The 21,107-nt window shown below is 39.7% G+C and overlaps 2 protein-coding genes across 2 annotated transcripts; both read right to left on the bottom strand.

Moving 5' to 3' along the window:
- Positions 1 to 46: 46 nt before the first annotated feature.
- Positions 47 to 12,537, bottom strand: ap1s1 (adaptor related protein complex 1 subunit sigma 1). Its single transcript, XM_029455272.1, has 5 exons — positions 12,194 to 12,537; positions 9,610 to 9,788; positions 5,745 to 5,853; positions 5,438 to 5,575; positions 47 to 5,010 (listed from the first exon to the last, which is right to left on the bottom strand). The coding sequence occupies exons 2-5, from the start codon at positions 9,786 to 9,788 to the stop codon at positions 4,963 to 4,965; spliced, it is 474 nt and encodes a 157-aa protein (XP_029311132.1). The 5' UTR covers positions 12,194 to 12,537; the 3' UTR covers positions 47 to 4,962.
- Positions 12,538 to 15,182: 2,645 nt separating this feature from the next.
- Positions 15,183 to 19,967, bottom strand: serpine1 (serpin peptidase inhibitor, clade E (nexin, plasminogen activator inhibitor type 1), member 1). Its single transcript, XM_029454921.1, has 9 exons — positions 19,834 to 19,967; positions 18,108 to 18,346; positions 17,460 to 17,684; positions 17,166 to 17,360; positions 16,877 to 17,075; positions 16,639 to 16,739; positions 16,428 to 16,514; positions 15,817 to 15,900; positions 15,183 to 15,711 (listed from the first exon to the last, which is right to left on the bottom strand). The coding sequence occupies exons 2-9, from the start codon at positions 18,343 to 18,345 to the stop codon at positions 15,665 to 15,667; spliced, it is 1,176 nt and encodes a 391-aa protein (XP_029310781.1). The 5' UTR covers position 18,346; positions 19,834 to 19,967; the 3' UTR covers positions 15,183 to 15,664.
- Positions 19,968 to 21,107: the final 1,140 nt, after the last annotated feature.

Below are 21,107 nucleotides of genomic sequence, written 5' to 3'. Positions count from 1 at the left end.
TCTGCCAATTTCACATACGGTTACAAAACATCAGGACACCACTTCATTTAGCTTAAAATGGTTTATTTCTTTATAAAATTACATTCACACACTGAGTCCCTTTAGCATTTGTCTGCATTACAGATTCACTGAGATTCTGCTCTCCTACAACAGGGCCCCTGGCAGCTCTCTGAAACATACACCGTCTAGTCTTCTCCTCCTCCAAGGAACCAAACAACCTTTAAAAGAGATTTCAAATCAAAAAGCTTCATTCTCTTTGAACGTGAATCAATTTATGAACAAGAAAAATCACCAAATAAATTGAGTCATTGCATATACTGATTGACCAAAGACAAATTTCAAACTGGGCATTAAATATAATCTTACCTAATGGAGAAACAATACCTTACTCAACACACTATTCAAAGAACGTCTCTTTGAAGGATGATAGGAGCAGCAGGTCAGGGTTAATGATGAAACTATATGTGAGGAGGGTAATCATGCCTCAAACATCAAGGGGCTATGTCCAATTTTGGTAACCACAGCCACCTCACGCAGCAATTAGCCAGGTGTGCAGAGGTTTGAACGTTACCTCCGTCATTTCACGTGTGCACAACAGAGTGTTACACCATAAAAGCCTTCAAAGAGAAACCGTCTGAAAGTGTGAGCTGTTATTGCATCATGACTACTAAGATACACAAGAGAAACTAAATGAGAGAGATCGTGGAGGCAGTGGGATGCAGCTATGACAGCAGCCATCAAGTGTGGACATTCAGAGCGGATAGAAAACAGACTTGCTTTAAAGACATGGTCAGACAACAAACAGTACTTTCGTTTAAAGCATAATAAGCCCTTTAGGGCCACAGGGAGACGATATATTTCAATTCTGAGATTCAAAATACAAGAAAGGGCGAGACTTAAAGGGGACATATTAGGAAAAACTCACTTTTTTCAGTCCTTGTTGACATACATTTGGGTATCTGAAATGTGTACCTATCTACAAACTGTGAAATAAGACAACCCAGTCAGCTTTTTGGGCTGCCTCACTCAGAAAACATGGAATTCAACAAGCAATTCAGATTTGTCTGCCATTCGGGTGTCACACGCAGGCTCATTATAATGATTATCATCTGAGCATCTCCAAAAACAGCTAGAGAACTACCTTTGCAATTTTGCAATACAGGTATATTCAGACAGCTTGAGAAAAATAATGTGTTTTTTGAATATTGAAGCATGTAAACATGTTCTAGTAGTAACCTAAAATACAAGTACAAAGCTGAAAATGTAACATACGTCCCCTTTAAAATGAACATTTCTATCACGTTTCTTAGAATATCTCAGAACTCAAATATTTTTGCCCCAAATGCTGCTCCATGTACTGTACATAAATCAGTGAACAATCTTTTTTTGTTTTGCAGCAGTTTTCAGCACATAGTACCTCTTCCCAGCGCTCTTCTTTTCCATTTGTTCCACCACATGCCGACAGAGAAAACAATCAGATCACACAGTGAGCCCTTACTCTTAAAACACGGACTAACATTCAGAATTCAGCAGAGGAAAACAAAGGATTAGTCCTTGCTGTGTACAGACAATAGCGCTGCACGTTCAGGATGAATGTCCTGCGGCCGGACCTTTTCTCAGTTTTTCCAGGAGGTACACCTGCACATAGGTCATAGATGTAGTTCTTCTTAGAGAACATAGTGTTGCAGTCCAATATTTACTTAAAAGTTCTCTTTCTGTACAGAAAAGCAGGTCAGCAGGTCACAGGAGTTCACACGAGAGCACAAAACAAAGAAAATTAATTTCTTATTAGAGGGTGGTTTGTCCAGAACTCCTGAGAGGACATTATAGAAATGATATCCCTGTATAATGAAAAACATGCATACATTTTGAGGCAATAAAAAGGAAGATTTTCCTCTGTACATGGGATTGGAAAATGTAACAAAACCCTAGCAAGCGGCAGCCACTGAAACGGTATGTAGAATTAATATTGTGATGAAGCTTAAAAGCAATTATTTTTCAAAAACTATCTGATAATAAATCATACATTTTACCTAAGTTAACATATCACCCGGCCCTATTTCAGATGAACGTTTCTTTGTGAAATTGACATTGACATTGATACCCTACATTGTATAAATAGTGACGTCAAGACAACAAACCAATTGGGAGTTTATAGAAAACTGCATTGTCACCTAGTCAGACTCATATTAGATATATATATTTTTTTAAGCGAACATTTGCTGAAATTTGATTGAACATGGATCATTTTCAATTATTTATTTTCCTGAATCTACTAGGATATTTTGTACAACGCCTTCATCTGATTGCAAAGTTTATATAGCCAACACACTCGGTCATGCATAAAGTTAGTACACACACTAACTAAATACCGGTGGTGTAACAGTTCACATATACACTCTGTATTATCGGTGGGAGTAGAGTTGGGATCTGACTGCTTTGCACATTTTGGAATATTTAGTCTCGCTAGTTAAAATGATAAACATTCACGGCAACAGATAATTCATCTGTATCAGATCAACAGTTTAATAGTGTTGGATCAGAACTTCCAGTATGGGATAAAGAGGAGAACAGAAAATGTGGTTTACAAAGATAGTAGAATATACTTTTGCTTATGTTTAACTTTGGATACGAAAAGATTCTGATGCAATGAGATACATTTCTATCAAACGCCCAACCCTGCATGCATAAACACAAGATGTTTGTGCATGTGCTCAATGACAATAAATGATTTGTCTGATAACAAGCCGATCTGAACTAAATCAAGGAAACCATATTTAGACTGTAGGTTGATCGAGCTTTCTTAACGAGGTTAACCCACCATCACAACGGTGAACTGTTACACCCCTAAAGAATGGGTTCACAACTGGTTGCAGGTATACTACTGTTCGAGAAATGCACTTTGCTTAACTTAAATGACAGTTTAACCAACTAGAACGACGCACTGCGTTACAGGAAGGGCATTTACAGGAGATCTCGCTCTCTTCCTTTACTCACTTCTATGACTCGAGCAGCGGATGCTCATCTTGCGACGCGATGGCATTTCAAACAGATTACCGACATCGGTAACCACCACACGGTCAAACATGATAAAACATTGTAACAGCACGTTTGGGACCGTCGGATTTACTCGTCTAAAATTCAGTTTATTCTAAATTGCCTTGACATTTAAATCCAGTCCTAACACGTAGTACCGGTTAGTACCAATGTCAAGTTCAAACAACGCAGAACTTTTTTCATCTGAGTGAGTTTTCTTTTTATTTCCTGCTGTCTGGAGGAAGAACTCAGTGAGATGTGATTCTCAGTTGCACTTTGTTAAATTGCATAAGACAGACTTGACATTTCCCTCTCGCCTGGTACATCAGTCCACTTACATACGCACGGCTCATATGTAAACGAGTTATTTTAGGCTGTGGTGCAAGTCTCAAATGTCTTTGGTTCGTTATTCACAATCCACAGCGCAGTTCATCACCCCGGGCCTGTCGTGTTAGGTAAAACGGGACAATCACCGATACAGGAATGAACTCCAAACGAAACAACTTTGCCTTTATGCAAAAAATGCTATAGAACTTTTTAAAACATTAAGTGTAGTTTAAATGATTGGAATCATATAAAATAATTGCATAAACACAGACATTTATTTTTAAAAAGGTCTGGTGGTATTAATTTTTTCTGATACTCACCAAATCTCATGTGCAGACCGAACCCAACAATGAATGTATCCAGCTAACAAGTGTGCGCATCTTAAGCCGGATATATATTATTGTGCTGCACCATCGAGCTCCATTTAAAAATAAACTATTAAAAACACATTAATAAGCAACACTGTTGCACTGAGTGACATGTTCCTTCAAATGTGGATAAATCCGCCGCTGAAAATAGTTCCCAATAAATGTACTATTTCCTCCTGATTATTATTAGTTATGGACAAATGGTAGGATATACTCCTTACTACTCCTTTTCAGACATGTAATATCTATTTACATTATTAATTGATAATGTTTATGAGAATGTGTATATTAAAAGTTTGTTTTATGTTTAGTGTTTATTTTATTTGTAATTTTTTAGTTTTGTCTTTTTACTTATTTGTAAAATGTTAGAAATAAATACATACAAATCTATTGTTTGGGTATCGTTCGCTAGCTAACAACAAACTATATTATGAGCCGTTTTCAAACATATGTCGTTAGTAGGAGCCAATGGGCTTGGAGCCGAGTGTCACACAGCGTAGAGAAATCAGAACATATTGAGAGATGGACTAACACAATGGTTAGGTTTGGTCTTTTCATGAGAATTGCTGAAAACACAAAAAATATAACGCGAACATCAGACTTATCTTTTAAGTGATGCTCATCTATCTTATTTTACCCAAACCCCTGACCTCGTGTTAGTCCACATTCAGTACCTGACAAACTGCACGGTGTGAGTGTTTGCATCAAAGCATCAGCCTGCCAAGCTGCCTCACTGCGACTCGAACGTCAGTATCCACTGTGGATTATTATTTCTAAATCTCTGATAAGCAAAACTGGACTCCATCTCAGCCCTTAAAAAAAACTGAACACATACATCGCCCCCCTCCCGCCCCGCCCCTGTTGCTGCCACCCACAAGTTTAAATGTATGCCATTTCCTCGACCCCACGCTCAGATCTCTCACACACACAAACACAAACACACACACACACACACACACACACACACACACACACACACACACACACACACACACACACACACACACACACACACACACACACACACAGAGCTAAAGGGCCTGTCAATGCAAGGATCTTCCATTGTTAACCAAGTCTCTTCCCAAGTTAAACTGTACATCAGACCCCAGAGCCAAAGATACACAGAGCCAAACGATGTCAGTCCAAGCATGTTCAATCCCAGATTGTTCCCCGCCCCTCTCCTCCAGCCCTCTGCCTTAGTATCTGTAGTCTCTCACAACTCTGCTGTGTACTACGCCAAACCCATCTCCTCCAACACACTCCTCGGTGACTCGTCCTCCTGTAAAGGGAAACACACACGTTAGAATGGAGGAACTAGTTACACTTAAAAAAATACAACAGATATGATTTCTGATTGAAATCAAATGTTTTGCCAGTTTTAAGGCTTTAACACACAAAAACAACATGAAGATGTGAAATACTCCCTTAGGAATAGTTCCGTTCTAAACCAAAACTATTCATACTGGCAGCAACAATCTCTCTCTCTCTCTCTCTCTCTCTCTCTCTCTCTCTCTCTCTCTCTCTCTCGCTCTCTCTCTCGCTCTCTCTCTCGCGCTCTCTCTCGCGCTCTCTCTCGCGCTCTCTCTCGCGCTCTCTCAAAGACCTTCTCTGTAATAATAATACTTGCGGCACCCATTGCCAACTGTGGTAATGAAGTTGTGCACAACCCCAACCCTCCTCGGTGGAGGTGTTGGGTCCCAGCTCACCTCCTGCAGTAGGTCCGCCTGTTCAATAGCTTTGAGGACACTCTTCTTAGACGTATCCTGTATTTCTCCTCCCATCAGGAACTCATCTAGAATGAAGTAGGCCTTCTCAAAGTTAAAGATGATGTCCAGCTCACACACCTGCACAAAACAAACACAGGCCATCAAAGCTTTGTACAGCAGGGGAAGACTTTACATGCTCCTGGGAGGTAAATCTTCTCACTTAACTCGGTAAGGTTAGTTTAGCCGTGTGAAATCAACTACAGAGAGAGAGCAGGGACACACAGAGAGTCAGACATCTGGGACTTACACTGCCAAAGTACTTATCCAGAAGCTCTACGAAGCGGTGGATGACTTCCAGTGTGATCAGTTCATTGTCCTGCTCTTCAATTGCACAACAGAAATACAGGCTGGCATACCTTCAAGAATACACACACAAAGAGCAGAAACACATATTAACAATAACATCTGACATAATGAGTTCTTCTCCATGGCAGAGCTGTAAACACTAAAGTGTACACATTTCATTAAAGTAAAAACATGCATGTAGACATATAAAGTAAGGCTGTCAGGGAATCTTCATTCTAGGTCGTCCTCAGACGGGCCCTCCCTCGGTGCTTCCAGTCATCCCGATCCTCCATTCATCTGGCTAGCTCGCCAGTATTTTCTGCTCCCGCATCTTTCCTGAGTACATCCACGTATGTTATTGTGGGACGCCCTCGTGATCGGTGCCCTCGTGATCGGTGCCCTCGTGATCGGTGCCCGTGTGTTCGGTGCCCGTGTGTTGGCTCCCACAGCACAAGTTTGCTGGCTGGCAGCTCTTGGTGTCTCTGGCAGTGACCTGCCAGCCTCATTCTCCTGACCGCTGTTTTCTCGCCCACCCTTAGCGCCCTCCCATACAAGTGCGTGTTGGTGAAATGCTCATCCTTGTTGATGCCAAGTACCACACGCAGCATTCTCGTGTAGCACCCATCTAGGGATTTCTGCAGGGTGGGCTTCAGGGTCCAGCATTCACTGCCATACAGGAGAACAGACTCCACTGTTGCATGGAAGAAGCCAAGTTTAAAACTTGAATCTAGTATTTAAGTTTTAATATACATTTGGATAGTTCATTTCTTTAAATATTAGATTGTGGGGGGGGAAGCAGCACTACGGCGGCAGTCTGCATGCATGAGTCGCAAAGCATCCTTTCATTGATGGACAATTAAAAGTAACGTTCTTCGTCCACTTTTATAGCGAGCGACAGGAATTAAAAGAAACAGCGCGTTCGACAACAGTTTAGCTCAAAGCGTCGTGGAGAGCTGCGTTGCTCACGGGCGGTAATGACACGTGTCATGGACCTAATGTGAAAAACAGATATTAGAATAGAGCTGCAGTTCCTTTAGTTGCCACCAGATGCTGCCTCAGAGGAAACACCATTTTACTGTTTGACATTTACAAATACTTCAGTTTGACTGAAGTTTCGACCAGAAGCTTTTACCAAAGTAACAAATACTACATTACCCAGATTGCATCACCAAAACTCTCCGCCTGTCTTTGTTGACACGCTTTCAGCCTACAGCTCGATCTACTAACTCAGCGGTCTCCAACATGTTTTGCGGCACGGATCTTAGCAATACGGTTAGTCACTAAGTATGACGCTCTCAGTGCACTCGCATGTGTTGATGTGGTGTGATCAGTAATTGTTTATGTTCGTGTTTTTTTCTTTCAAAAAACTCCAAGGGCTTGTCTTTTAACGCCGGGTGCTGGCGAAGCCGTTGCCTCATTTGCGAGCCTGTGTATTATGCAGAGCGGGGGATGAGAATCACCTGTAGCGATAAACATGTATTTTAAGTAGGACTCCTGATGTTGTCGTTTAAATGCCTCCTCATTGGGTCTTTTCCTAAAAAGCTCTTAAAGACGTTTGTTTTCCACTCATTGTTGCTTGTGGGCTTCATTTTTTTAGATCAAGTATCACGTGACTGAGACGAGCGTCTTGACATGTGTCAAGAGACACAGACGCACAGACAGATGTATCTGGTGATTTTTCAAAATAAAATCTCTTTCAAAATAAAAATACATTTTATTCAATCTTTCTGTGCGGCCCGGTACCAAATGACCCACGGACCGGTGGTTGGGGACCACTGCACTAACTCATATTCCCATGTTCATGTTTGCATAAATAATACTCTGAATTACTTCTTGTTGATACTGTAAACTATCAGTTAACATTTTGTCTTCCTGCACTTCACGCCACGCAAAGTAAACAGTTAAGACAGCAACCAAGTGAATTTCTGCAAAAATCACACATCTACAGTCTACCAGTCAGTTTGGGTGCGCACTGGGACAACCCTTTCATTTTCTTTGTTATAACCTCCGATTAATCAATCTAGTAAACATCTTAATATCCTAGAGCCCAAAGTGTCTTCATCACATGGCTTGTTTTAACCAACCAAAAGTCAAAAACCCAATAATATTCAATTTACTACAATGTAAGACCATAAAGCTTATTCTCACATTTGAGAACCTGAAACAATCAATCAATTTCTTGAAAAAAATATTTGCCGATTATTTTTCTGTTGATCAGTTAGTGGGCCTAATTGTTGCAGCTCGACTCTCGACTCGTATATCTATAACTTGGCAAGAACTCTTTACATTTACTTAACACTAAACAGTGGATGCCGGTGTGATATTGAATTTAAAAAACACATATTCAAAAAGCCAGGCTTGTAAAAAAGGGTTAACAGGAGGTTTCTGATGAACAGCAGAGCTTCTATTGCAAGTGCAGTGTTCCCTCAGTTCATCTCCACTGCAGGAAATCCCTCTGTGCTCAACTCATCGCCCACCCACCTGCCCGCCCGCCCACACAGGCACAGGCTTCTTTGTTTTGTTCGGCCACCTCTGCATTCTGCCTGCGCAGTAATGAGCCCTGACACACACTGATCTGAGAGTGTGTGTGTGCGCAGTTAGATCAGTGAGAGCGGAATGCTGGGTCTCACCCTTTCCACCCACCTAAAATCTAATGCTGCTCAGCCCACATACAAACAGACAAGAACTTTTATTGGTCTGTGGGAGGTGAACTAAAGCAAAGAGTAGACACACTAAAACCAGAGAATATGCTGCTTTTCTTAAGTCAAATTTAAGACTTTTACTGCTACATTGGAATGAATTAATCACTGATTTCATTTTTTTTTTAAACTAAAATACAGGGTGCTATAATCAAACTAATAATACAGGTATATATTTGACTTGGCTCGGGATTTCTTGACTGACATTAAAATTGAGCTTGTATAATAATGATAAACTAAAATGGTACACAGAGAGCACAGATGGTGCATTTACAAGCTTCTTGGATCGTACGATATTAATTTCTAGGTTACTCAGTACCACTATAAACACACCTTTTTTTTTTAATTACTGCCAGCAGTTGTGGCTTTGATTTGATAATAATAATAATAATAATAATAATTATAATAATAATAATAATAATAATAATAATAATGGGTTTTGTGCTTTAGATGGCATGTTGTATTTCCAACATACAAGATTACAAGGAACACCTAATAAACAGACTGACAGTTAAAATGATGAGAATTATCATTCACGTGCGTGTGTGTGCGCGTGTGTGCATTTAAAAAAGGAATCTGGATTTCTGCTCTGGACAACGAGATGACTGGTAAGATGGTTGTGTTAGTTATTAACTGTGACTATTTGGGTCTTAAACAATCTTCCTAATGAAACTTGTAATACGAGGAATATTGGATAGCTAGGCTATTTATAATGTTAGAAATTCCATATATTTGGTTTTATTGCTTATTGTCTTAATGGTGAATAAAATCATACAATGATTAATACAAATGTGTGTGTATTTTTATTCATTATCATTATATGGCTAGCCTGGAGCTGCAGGTTGAAAGCTAATGTTCAGGCAGCCCGTCATGCACTAATATTGTATTTGGTTATTGATAGTGAGGAATTGAGAAATTAGCATTGATAAAGTTGGCCAAACATTAAAATGGAACTCTTGGCTGTTGTCTTTAATATTTACACTCAGCCAATGATGACAAAGAGGAAGTGAAATTTGTGTAAAAATAGAACCATATTAATTAAAGTACCTCATTAAAGAATCACCGACATGGACACAGCAGACGTGAGTGGAACATTTTGAGAGCTTATAATTTAGCGGGTTTTTTTACCTTTTATAGACAATCTTGAGGTCCCTCCATTCGAGGAAGCTGCACATTTTTGGTTTGCGTGCGAGCACTATCTGCATCAGCTCCCTGACCATCTTCTTCTTGTCACGCTCAGATGTGGCTGTATACCACTTCTGCAGCCGCAGCTTCCCCTGACGGCTGAAAAGCAGCATGAAACGCATCTACACACGGACAGAGACAATTCAAAGGGGAAAAAACAGAGACAGGACAGCATTAAGGACAGGTGATTAAATATACAGTATATTCCATATTGATGCATCTGCCAATAAATTAGACAAAGTTATCAGTACTTTTGGTCAAATATAGGAATGTCAACAACGACTACAACTGGGAGGAAGGATGCTGTTTCACATTACATGAGTGCTGAATGTCACATATTTAAGGCTTAAATATGAGAAAGTTAAGAAATTCTTCAGTTAAGTCTGTTTTTCATTTTCATCATTACATTTCACTTCTCATAGAAAACATTCCAATGGAGACACACTGCATAATAGAGAATATCATACCAAACTCACTTTCACAACTCTCAAAACTATTGGAAGTGGCCTGTTTTTAAAAGTGTTCTCTTCTCCAATGTTACTTTTATAACCCATAGTTGAGTTTGAGACGCTTTTATCAACCCTTTAGCTAATTCTTGCAAAAAAGCTCACCGTACACTACCTGCCACAGCAGACACAAATAGTGAAGCATTTAGCATCGTAAGGGCCCGATATGTTTTGAATTGAGGGAGACCAAAGCAAAACCAAAAATAAATAAAAGTGAATACTGGACTTGCATTTAGCCAGTAACAGGATTGCATTGGATGGATAATGCTGTTCTGTGTCTGATGAATATGTAAGAAGGTAATGCCAACACATTAACAATTTTATAAATTGCTGTGGGCAATATTTGATTCTTCTTAAATTACCTCAATTTCTACATACAGTTTGGTATGATAATCTCTCCCCACACACACACACACACATACACATACACATACTGCAACTACAAGGAGCTTACACCCACATAAACTGATGATAGCCTACTGTACACATGCATTTTTATTCACTATACTTGATGATACAACCATGAATATTAACGCATACTGCAGTGACTGGGATTTTAACAGCTTCAATAAAACTCTACTACTCACATGATCATAGCACAAATTCACTGTACCAACTACTAGTTACTTACGTCCGCCTTATTCCAGTATTTACATCTGTATAGTCTATATGACAAAGAGACAGTTTGGGAGGTGTGGTTCCTCTTTGTTTTACAGCAGCAGGATACATGGGTGAAAGATATATAAATATTGTCTGGTGACCTATTTTAACACGCCTATTTGTATAATGCAAAGAAAACATTATTTATTTTGTTCATTATGTTATATATTGCTGACCACTTGTGGTAATAATGACAAACCTAGTCTAACAATGTTTTAACATCTAACCCAGGGGTGTCAAACTCATTTTAGTTCAGGGGCCACATACAGCACAATTTGATCTCAAGTGGGCCGGACCAGTAAAACCATAGCATAATAACCTATAAATAACGACAACTCCAAATGTTTCCCTTTGTTTTAGCGCAAAAAAGTACAAGTACATACTGAAAATGTTCAAATGTAATGAACTATCTTTTTACAACCTGAAATTTCTTAAGAAAAGAAGTTGCAATTTGAACAATATTATGCCTCAGTTTATCATTTACACACGTGCATTACAACTTACAGATCACAGTGTATCTACAAAGGCACAAACATTTTGTCACAGGTATCTGGAACAGTAGTTTTACTTTATGATCAAAACAAATCATTTTTACACTTTGCAAAGTCATCCCGTGGGCCGGATTGGACCCTCTGGCGGGCCGGTTTTGGCCCTCAGGCCGCATGTTTGACACCCCGTTAGATTCTAATGATAACTGAAGAATCAGACGGTCAACAGTATTTACCTTCTGAAAGTTGGCCTTTTTTGAACACAAAGACAGAACACACAACTTATTTTCTGTCAAACATCAAAATTATATAGTGCTATATCTTCTTTGAAAAAAACAAATGGCAAACATAACGTATTCAAATGACAGCCAATAGATCTTGTTGTTTTACCAACTTAGTTACCTACATCGAAGTATATTTACCAGCCACAGCTGTCATTATAACCACTGTAATAAAAAGCATTAGTAGACATTAGCATACAGTATGTAGACTTTTAGTTAGTAGTGTGCCAATACATTTGAACAATGATTTAAGAGATTACGACATATTTCTCAAATCAAGAAATAGTTACGATTCATTCTAATCTAATAATCAATCCATTGTTGTATATTAAAGATGTAGGTTGGCAGGCAGTTAGAAACAGGCAGCTTAGTAACAGTCATCTAACTGTCACCTCCATTGTTGTCAACGACTAAAACGTGGGCCTAAACTCGTTACCGACGAGGAAACTCGGAAATTACTCAAACCTTAAATTATTAGTGTCTTTCATTCTCAATTTTAACATTACTGAATGTCATTAAGATACAGCTAACATTGCACAGGTCATACGCTGAAATAAAACAGTGTGTAAAATAATATAAGACTATTTCCCACCTTATGCTGTTATACGGCCTGTTAGCTTGCAGGCTATGCTGACAGAAGCCAGGTGAAGGTAGCGCAGGTAGACACTTCCTGAAATCATACACCTTGCTAGCTTTAGCTTAGCACTTAGCTCCTGCCCCCTTTTTAAGCGGAAGAGAAGCAGTCACTTACCATTTCTTCTATATATATTTAAACTACTGTGACGGAACACAGCTATACTACGTCTACACTGCCTGGTCCACCTAAACAAATACACCGCAGCTAACGTTGATAGTGCATGTCTGTGTCAGATACTGTACTAGGTAACTTAGAGCTGAGCTGAACACATTCACTGCTACACTGAGCAGTTCCGCCTCTTCTGAGCATGCGCGTGTGTGTAGAAATGTGTTGCCCTGAGTTTCGCCTGTCAGGTAACCCCAATTTCAAGTTTAGGCATTTTTGTAAATAATTTTCAGAATGGCAATGTCTATTTTTGTTATTGACTTGATATTGCGTAGTTACATTTGTATTTTTCTGTATTTATATTTATTAAAGTAGTATATTTTTACAAAGCTGCTGTCTGTGAAAACTATAGTAATAGGAAATAACAGGAGTATATATATATATATATATATATATATATATATATATATATATATATATATATATATATATACAGGACTGTCTCAGAAAATTAGAATATTGTGATAAAGTTCTTTATTTTCTGTAATGCAATTAAAAAAACAAAAATGTCATACATTCTGGATTCATTACAAATCAACTGAAATATTTCAAGCCTTTTATTATTTTAATATTGCTGATTATGGCATACAGCTTAAGAAAACTCAAATATCCTATCTCTAAATATTAGAATATCATGAAAAAGTATACTAGTAGGGTGTTCAACGAATCACTTGAATCGTCTAATTAACTCGAAACACCTGCAAGGGTTTCCTGAGCCTTGAAAAACACTCAGCTTGGTTCAGTAAACTAAATCACAAGTATGGGGAAGACTGCTGATCTGACTGCTGTCCAGAGGACCATCATTGACACCCTCCATCAGGAGGGTAAGACACAAAAAGAAATGTCTCAAAGAGCAAACTGTTCACAGAGTGCAGTTTCAAAGCACATCCACAAAAAGTCTGTTGGAAGGGGGAAATGTGGCAGGAAACGCTGCACAACCAAGAGAGATGACCGCAGCCTTAACAGCATTGTGAAGAAGAGTCGCTTCCAGAATTTGGGGGAGCTTCAAAGACAGTGGACTGAAGCTGGAGTCCAGGTATCAAAAGCCACTGTTCACAGACGTGTCCGGGAAATGGGCTACAATAGCCGTATTCCCATGGTCAAGCCACTTCTGAACTCAAGACAACGGAAGAAGCGTCTGACTTGGGCTATGGAAAAGAAGCACTGGACAGTTGCAGAGTGGTCCAAAGTCCTCTTTTCAGACGAAAGCAAGTTTTGTATTTCATTTGGAAGTCAAGGCGCCAGAGTCTGGAGAAAGGCTGGAGAGGAGCAAAATCCAAGTTACTTGAAATCCAGTGTGAAGTTCCCACAGTCAGCGATGGTTTGGGGAGCCATGTCAGCTGCTGGTGTTGGTCCACTGTGTTTCATCAAGCCCAGAGTAAATGCAGCTGTGTACCAAGAGATTTTAGAGCACTACATGCTTCCGTCTGCTGAAAAGCTCTATGGAGATGAGGAATTCATTTTCCAGCATGATCTGGCACCTGCCCACAGTGTCAAAACCACCAGTAACTGGTGTACTGACCATGGCATTACTGTCCTCGATCGGCCTGCCAATTCCCCTGACCTGAACCCCATAGAGAATATGTGGGGTATTGTGAAGAAGAAGCTGAAAGACACCAGACCCAACAATGCTAATGAGCTAAAGGCCGCTATTGAAGCATCCTGGGCATCCATAACACCTCAGCAATGCCACAGGCTGATTGCCTCCATGCCACGCCGCATTGATGCAGTAATCCGTGCAAAAGGATTCCCAACCAAGTACTGAGTGCATTAATGGACATTTTCAAATGTTTGATTTTGTTTTGCTGTTATAAATCTTTTTTTTTTACGTGGTCTGAGGAACTATTCTAATTTTTTGAGATAGGATTTTTGAGTTTTCTTAAGCTGTAAGCCATAATCAGCAATATTAAAATAATAAAAGGCTTGCAATATTTCAGTTGATTTGTAATGAATCCAGAATGCATGACATTTTTGTTTTTTTAATTGCATTACAGAAAATAAAGAACTTTATCACAATATTCTAATTTTCTGAGACAGTCCTGTACATATATATCCTGTTATTTAATGGTGCAAATTACTAAAGATCACATTTTTTAACAGATAATTACCTATAATATACCTAATAAAAATATAGATTGTACTGAAAACATCACATTATATTCAATCTGTGTAAGGCATGGCCAGATCTACAGTACACCATGTTATTTGAAAGGGGACATTTAATGCTAATTTTAAGGTTCATACTTGTATTTTGGGTTTCTACTGGAACATGTTTACATTTAATGTTCAAATAACACATTATTTTTTTCTCATACTATCTGTCTGAATGTACCTGTATTCACCCTCTGTCAGAAACGCTTAGTTTTAGCAGCTGTCTCTTTAAGCCCCCCTCTCGAAAAAGCCCAGTCTCTGGTTGGCTTGCAAAAGAAGAAATGGCACACCTTAGCAAAGGTAGTTCTCAAGCCCATGAGGGGCGGTTTATTCTAATGAGCCTACATGTGACATAGGAAGGGGAGGCAAATCTGAATGGCTTGTTGAATCCCATGTTTTCTGATCTAGGGAGCCCACAAAGAACTGCCTGGGTTGTCTTATTACACAGTTTTATGGATTGGTAGACACTCTAGATACCCAAATGTATGCGCACAAAGACTGAAAAAGTGAGGTTTTCATGGTATGTCCTCTTTAAAAAGGGGGAGTCATGACATTTTGCTGTTTGAACACAAGAGGTCAGTGTTGACCTTCCACAGTTCTCAACACTATAGTTATCAAAGACAACAGCTTTGTAAAAACATAGTACTTTAATAAATATAAATACAGCAAAATACAAGTGTAAGTAGGCAACATCAAGATAATAACAAAAATAGACATTAGAAATAACATTGTAAAAATAGATAAAAAATACATTTTTGTTGGTGCTTGGCAGTGCATTGGTTCCTGTCGTGTCGGACAACAGTAAACTACTAAATTAGATAACTTTCCTTCATATTTATTTCTGTCTCGTCAACCACAAACATTCAGAGAAATAAATTAACAGCAAACATATAAACTCTCAGTCAATCATGTTTCAAATGTCTGTCATGTTAAACCTGTGTCTTCTTGTATTAAGTATATTATAAATAAATCTTTAATTAATTTAGTCTGTCTGGTCAAAAGAAGTCATAGGAACCCTGTACAGTAGGTCTGGTGTGTGTATGGTCATCATGTGGAGTATGAGCAGCAGTAGTCAGACGCAGTGGAATGAAGGCAGGTCTTCAAAGTAGGTTAATGTTGTTGAGGCTGGTTGAACTGGCCCATGAACAGAACAGCACCTAAACACAGGAAGTCAAACATTAGACACACGCGCACTTTACTGCTCCTCAGCTGAATGGCCTTCTAAAATGGGATTTCAAAATAAAATGTAACAAGAGTGTTACCTGTTTGTTTGTGCTGGATGAGGAAGAGGAAGGGTCTGTCCAGAGTGATCTCCTCCACTGCCATACGAGAAAACATCACGGCAGCTGATGGGGGGGAAGAAATGAAAAACAGGTCAGAGTCTGTAAGGTTTCATGGTTTTTCCCTGGAGCTGGCCTTATCTCAATTGCACTTGTTCTAGTTTAATTAGACACAAAATATATTTAGTAATGTGTGCCGTATATGTATAACATTAAGGATCTGAAACAATAAAAAGTGTAAAACTATATTTGACACCAAGTACTTTACAAGACAGGGCCACAAATTTGGTATTTATCAACGCCATAAAGATCCTCATCATTTCCAATGACACCAATTTGCATCAATCATTGCCATTCACCTTTCCACCCAAAAAAATGTAAATCCCCAACTAAATTTGCGTAACTAACTAAAAGAATAAAGTAAAAAAATTAAATAAATTTCCAATCCCTCTGCATTAGCCATGGAACTCTGAAATTCTTGTTTGTGTGTGTGTGTGTGTGTGTGTGTGTGTGTGTATGTGTGTGTGTGTGTGTGTGTGTGTGTGTGTGTGTGTGTGTCTGTGTGTGTGTGTCAGATTCAGTATTGGGCCTACCTGTTGCTGCTGCTCCCTTGGTTCCTTGCTCATTCACCTCGATCTTCACTCTCTGCAGAACCTTCGACACACACAGCCTCTCATCGGCTGCAGGGCAGAAACACACACAGATTAGATTACATTGTTCATCTGAAGGCACTACACTCACTGTAGCTTTAACGTGCTCATATGCTGTGGTAAAGTTAGAAGTTAACTCAGGAGGTTAACTTACTGGTGATGCGGGTGAAGTCAGCAGTAGCCAGGTTGAACATGTCTCCCAGACCCATTTTGAGCAGAGAAGCCTTCAAATCCACCTCAGAGTTCAGAGTAAACCTGCGAAAACACACAAATTCTACATTTTAGCCACATAACAATCAACATGACACAAACAGCTGTCAAACTACACACTAAAGTATTTTAAAAATAATTTCATGTTAGCCACCCATACTGTCTGACCCTTTCTCCCTCACCTGGGCATGGCCAGCTGACGCTTGACATTCCTCATCTCTGTTCTCCACTGCTTAATCCTCTGGCTGTTCAAATCCCCACTGAGCGTGCTCAGTGGAACTTCAGGCTCGAACGGTGATACCAGGAACATGCTCAGTGAATCACCCTCATATGGGACCTCAATGACATCATAGTCCACCCCTTCGGCAGTCACAAACTCGCCTGTAGATTAGGAAGATTGATGTATTTAAGTGTCATCATCCAGCATCACATTTAGATTAAAGTGCACTGGGTCCGGGATTTTGAACCTACCATAGTGGAAGCGGTTGGTGAGTCTCATCATGTGCAAGGGCACACTGCTGCCATTGGCACAGTGGAACATCCTCTCTTGTGTCATTTTGGGGTCAAAGGGAACCTTCCAGAGGCCTTGGAAGTGGAGAGCATTAAGAAGGACCAGGCGGGTCTCATCACTCAGAGAGCCAGACGCCAGGAACTCAGGGATGGCACCTGCAGAAGAAAAGACAGCAAAGAGGTCACAAAGGATTCAAATAAATGTAAGCGAAGAAAGCACTTTGCAGAGGAATTCTTTGGACAAACATTAGGTACCTCCAGTGTGGTCTGAGACCCATGAGTTGATGATGCTGACTGCCTGGTCTGGCTTGGTGAAGTCCACCTGGTTAGGGTGCGTCTGGAAGGCCTTGGCAAGAGCCCGGCGGTAGCCCTTCTCCAGGCTCATCTTCCTCTCCACCATGACCCCGCTGGCTGTATCCACCCCCTCCTCACTGGACAGGTCCCGGTGCAGGAGGCGCTGCTGCCGAGACACCCCTCGCTCTGCAGGACAGGAAACATGAGGGGTTATTTTACACCAATAATACAACAATAACACCTTACTCCTCCCATGCCCCAGTCTACCAAATCCACAGATCTGTTACCTTCATATACACATTTAGGTATTTATTTGACAAACTTTGTCTATTTGCGTCTGTAGAATCAAACTTAAATTCACCAAAAGTTAGCATTAGAGAATGCGTCATTTGCATATTCAGAAAACTTGAAAAGTTTCATTGTGATCTTTTAGTTGTTTACCGTATTCACCTCAGTGTCTCCTCTTAGTGTCTATGCTGTAAAATATTTGAGGTTCTTTTCTAAATTGTTGGCCTCAGTCAGTCCTGTGTACTCTTATTGTTTGGTTTTACATTATCCCCATTTCCTAACAGAATCATCAAATCGTCTTTTAAAGTATGCATCACTCACCTTGCAGAGAAAAGCCCATAGCAGCAGTTAGGGCCCTACGGGTGCTTCCAGCAGCACCGAGCTGAGCCATGGCCAGGACAGATGCCACGCCGTACGGTGACAGCGCCACATTCTTGTCCGGAGAGTCGTGGGCCAGCTGGGAGAAGACCTTCAGGCCAAAGTCAGTCTGTTTATCCTGCAGAGAGCCGAGCCCGACTCTGCTCAGAGTCAGCAACAGGGAAATATACACGCAAAGCATCCTGGGAAGGAAAGAAAGAAGAGAACAGGTGTAAGTTTGACACGTGGTTGGTTTCAATTCAGCAGGTACACTTTAGACACCTACAAGTTAAACCTTCTTTTATTTTCTTAATATTTAATTGAAAAAACAAACATATGTGGCTGTACTGAAGCACACTGTCACTGGCATCCATAGCAGCTCTTCCCAAAGGAGAAGAATATGTTGGATTGATATCATCAGCACAAAATGTTGCTCAATCTTCTTCATTTGATGAAGTAATTGTTGGGAAACAATGCTCCCCACATAAATTCGGGAACAAATGTTTGCAATGCAATGTTTCCTATTAAGAAGGAAAGGTAAGTATGCTGAATTGCTCAACACTGCAGAGAGACTAAACTGCTCGCAGATGTTTTAAATGAAAGTTTGTGAGTTAGGAAAAAAGCAAAAGATCTTCTTTAGCTTCCAGAGAACTCGTAAAGTATTGCTCAACGATGCAGTGATACTGGAAATGATTCCACATCAGACTCTAAAAGTTCAAAATGTAAGATTTTTACATTTTTAAATGTATTGTTGCGTTACAAAACAATAAAACATATGTAACAGAGTTGAATCCAGTTAAACATTCAGCCTACATCTGCACAGGGCTTACTATAAACCCTTCCTTGCTATTTAACTGTGGGCCTCACATTCTGAGATATTCAGATGTATGTGACTCACGCCGAACGTGTATACATTCACATCTGTGTGTCAACTGGAAAATCTGTGTGTGTGTCAGTAACATTGGTTTTCCACTGCAGACATCAATAGCGTATACTGTGTGGAGCAGCTTCACATAGTGCAGCAACAGCATCATCATAGAACTGCTGCTGGGTCACAGGTCGGTGCTGACCTCCGCTTCTGTTTGCGTAAGCCTTCACTTCCAGCTCTGAACACACACGCTTTCACTGATCACCACAGAGAACTACACACAGCTTCATTTCCAAGTTGTGCATCAGTCTAAAAGAAGCTACTGACCAGTTAATGTACTTAGTTACTTTCCACCACTGCTAGTATTAAATCTAGTACAACATAAAGTAAGAGTAATTAACAATGATCATAACTCCACCACCTCAGAAGAAATAATGACATGAGTCCTCATTACCTTTTCTGTGAATCTGCGCAGTTTTATCAAACCATGGAGACCTACAATATTTCTTAAATCTGTGAATAATCCCACCTCTCTTCCCATCGACACACTCTTTAATGCTTTAAATCCAATAATCAAACTTCAAAATACAGGTTTGTAATTAATCTGCATATGTTCAAACAACCATATTATTCCTTGTACCACTTTCATCAAATAAAATAAAAATAGTGACTTTGTTGCTCTTATTGGAAGACTGACAGTGATTCTATCCCCTGCATGATTCTGTTATTGCACCCTTATATAAAACAAATCGGCCATTATTTTTTTAGATTAGATTAAATGTTTATTCTAAACATTTAGTTTAGACTAGTTGTAGTTCTTACCTTTTGGTTGAAATGTGTCTGATGTAGTTCAGCAAGTCTCTGTTGTTTCAGCTTCAGTCTGTTGCTGCTTGAGTGTGAAAGACTGAATGAGTTTCTTTTTATAGAGTAGAGCTGCACGGTCTGAAGCCCCGCCCCCCACCTACGCACACACACACAGAAGTTATTAGACAGAATGATGTCAGACTGTCTGGACACGCTTCCTTTTCATGAACACACACGTCCACTCTCAATCCCTATCACTCCCTTCTCTGTCTGTTTTGCTCAAACCATGACAGAGCATATGGAAAGTCACTTAACTGTTTTCCCTGTCTCATTCAAACACACACACACACACACACACACACACACACACACACACACACACACACACACACACACACACACACACACACACACACACACACACACACACACATATCCCTGTGACATGTGCAGGAAGGACAGTGTCCGCAGAGGAGACGTTGCGGTCAGAAAAGGTCTACCAGGCTGTAAGGAAATGGGTGTAATGTTTTCTTGTGTGTGGTTTTGTCATTATTATAAGTATTTTACGACCTTTTTTTTTCTACAACCCTTAATTTTTTTGATCATAAGTTAAAAACGTATGAGGATCCAATGTTTGCCATTAGTTCATTATACACTGATGAAAACAGATTTTACACATGTGATGAACATTTAAAAGTTTGCTATGTTGTCTACATCTTATTTATTTATGTTTTTAATTTAATTTAGCACAACAATAATAAAGATTAAAGAGGCTTGGAAAGGGTCTTGGATTTTTAGAAAAGAAAGGTTCAGCAGGGGTAACAACATTTTTTTGTTACCCCTCCTGAACCTTTCTTCAGTGCCACTATTAGGCCAAAAAATGCCACTTTTATTAAAGAAATAGCTGAATATATAATGGACAGGTTGCCAGGAAATGCACTGAATACAACATGTGCTCTCAGCTAGCGGCACCCTCAAACTAAAATTGCAAGTTTGATGTTTACATTTACTGTTACTTAGCGTGGCTTTAACAATAGCTAATATATATTATACAGTCAATCTCTTGATTCTCACTTCGGGGATGACACATCAAAACAACACATTTGGTCGCGGCTTCCAGCATTCCTCATCCCACTACTCACGAAGCATGTGGTAGACAGGACAGGGAATAGGAATTTACAAACTTTTTCCACATCTATCTGGATGGAAGCATCTGGCAGAGCCACACAAATCCTAATTGAAGCCACTTTTTCTCTTAGAAGATAAAATAAAAGCCAGTAAGAACTTTCTAG

The sequence above is a fragment of the Cottoperca gobio genome, chromosome 18, assembly GCF_900634415.1.
Source record: "Cottoperca gobio chromosome 18, fCotGob3.1, whole genome shotgun sequence".
Taxonomy (NCBI): domain Eukaryota; kingdom Metazoa; phylum Chordata; class Actinopteri; order Perciformes; family Bovichtidae; genus Cottoperca; species Cottoperca gobio.
Note: the sequence above shows the minus strand (reverse complement) of the source record. Positions and strands in the feature narration are given on the sequence as shown.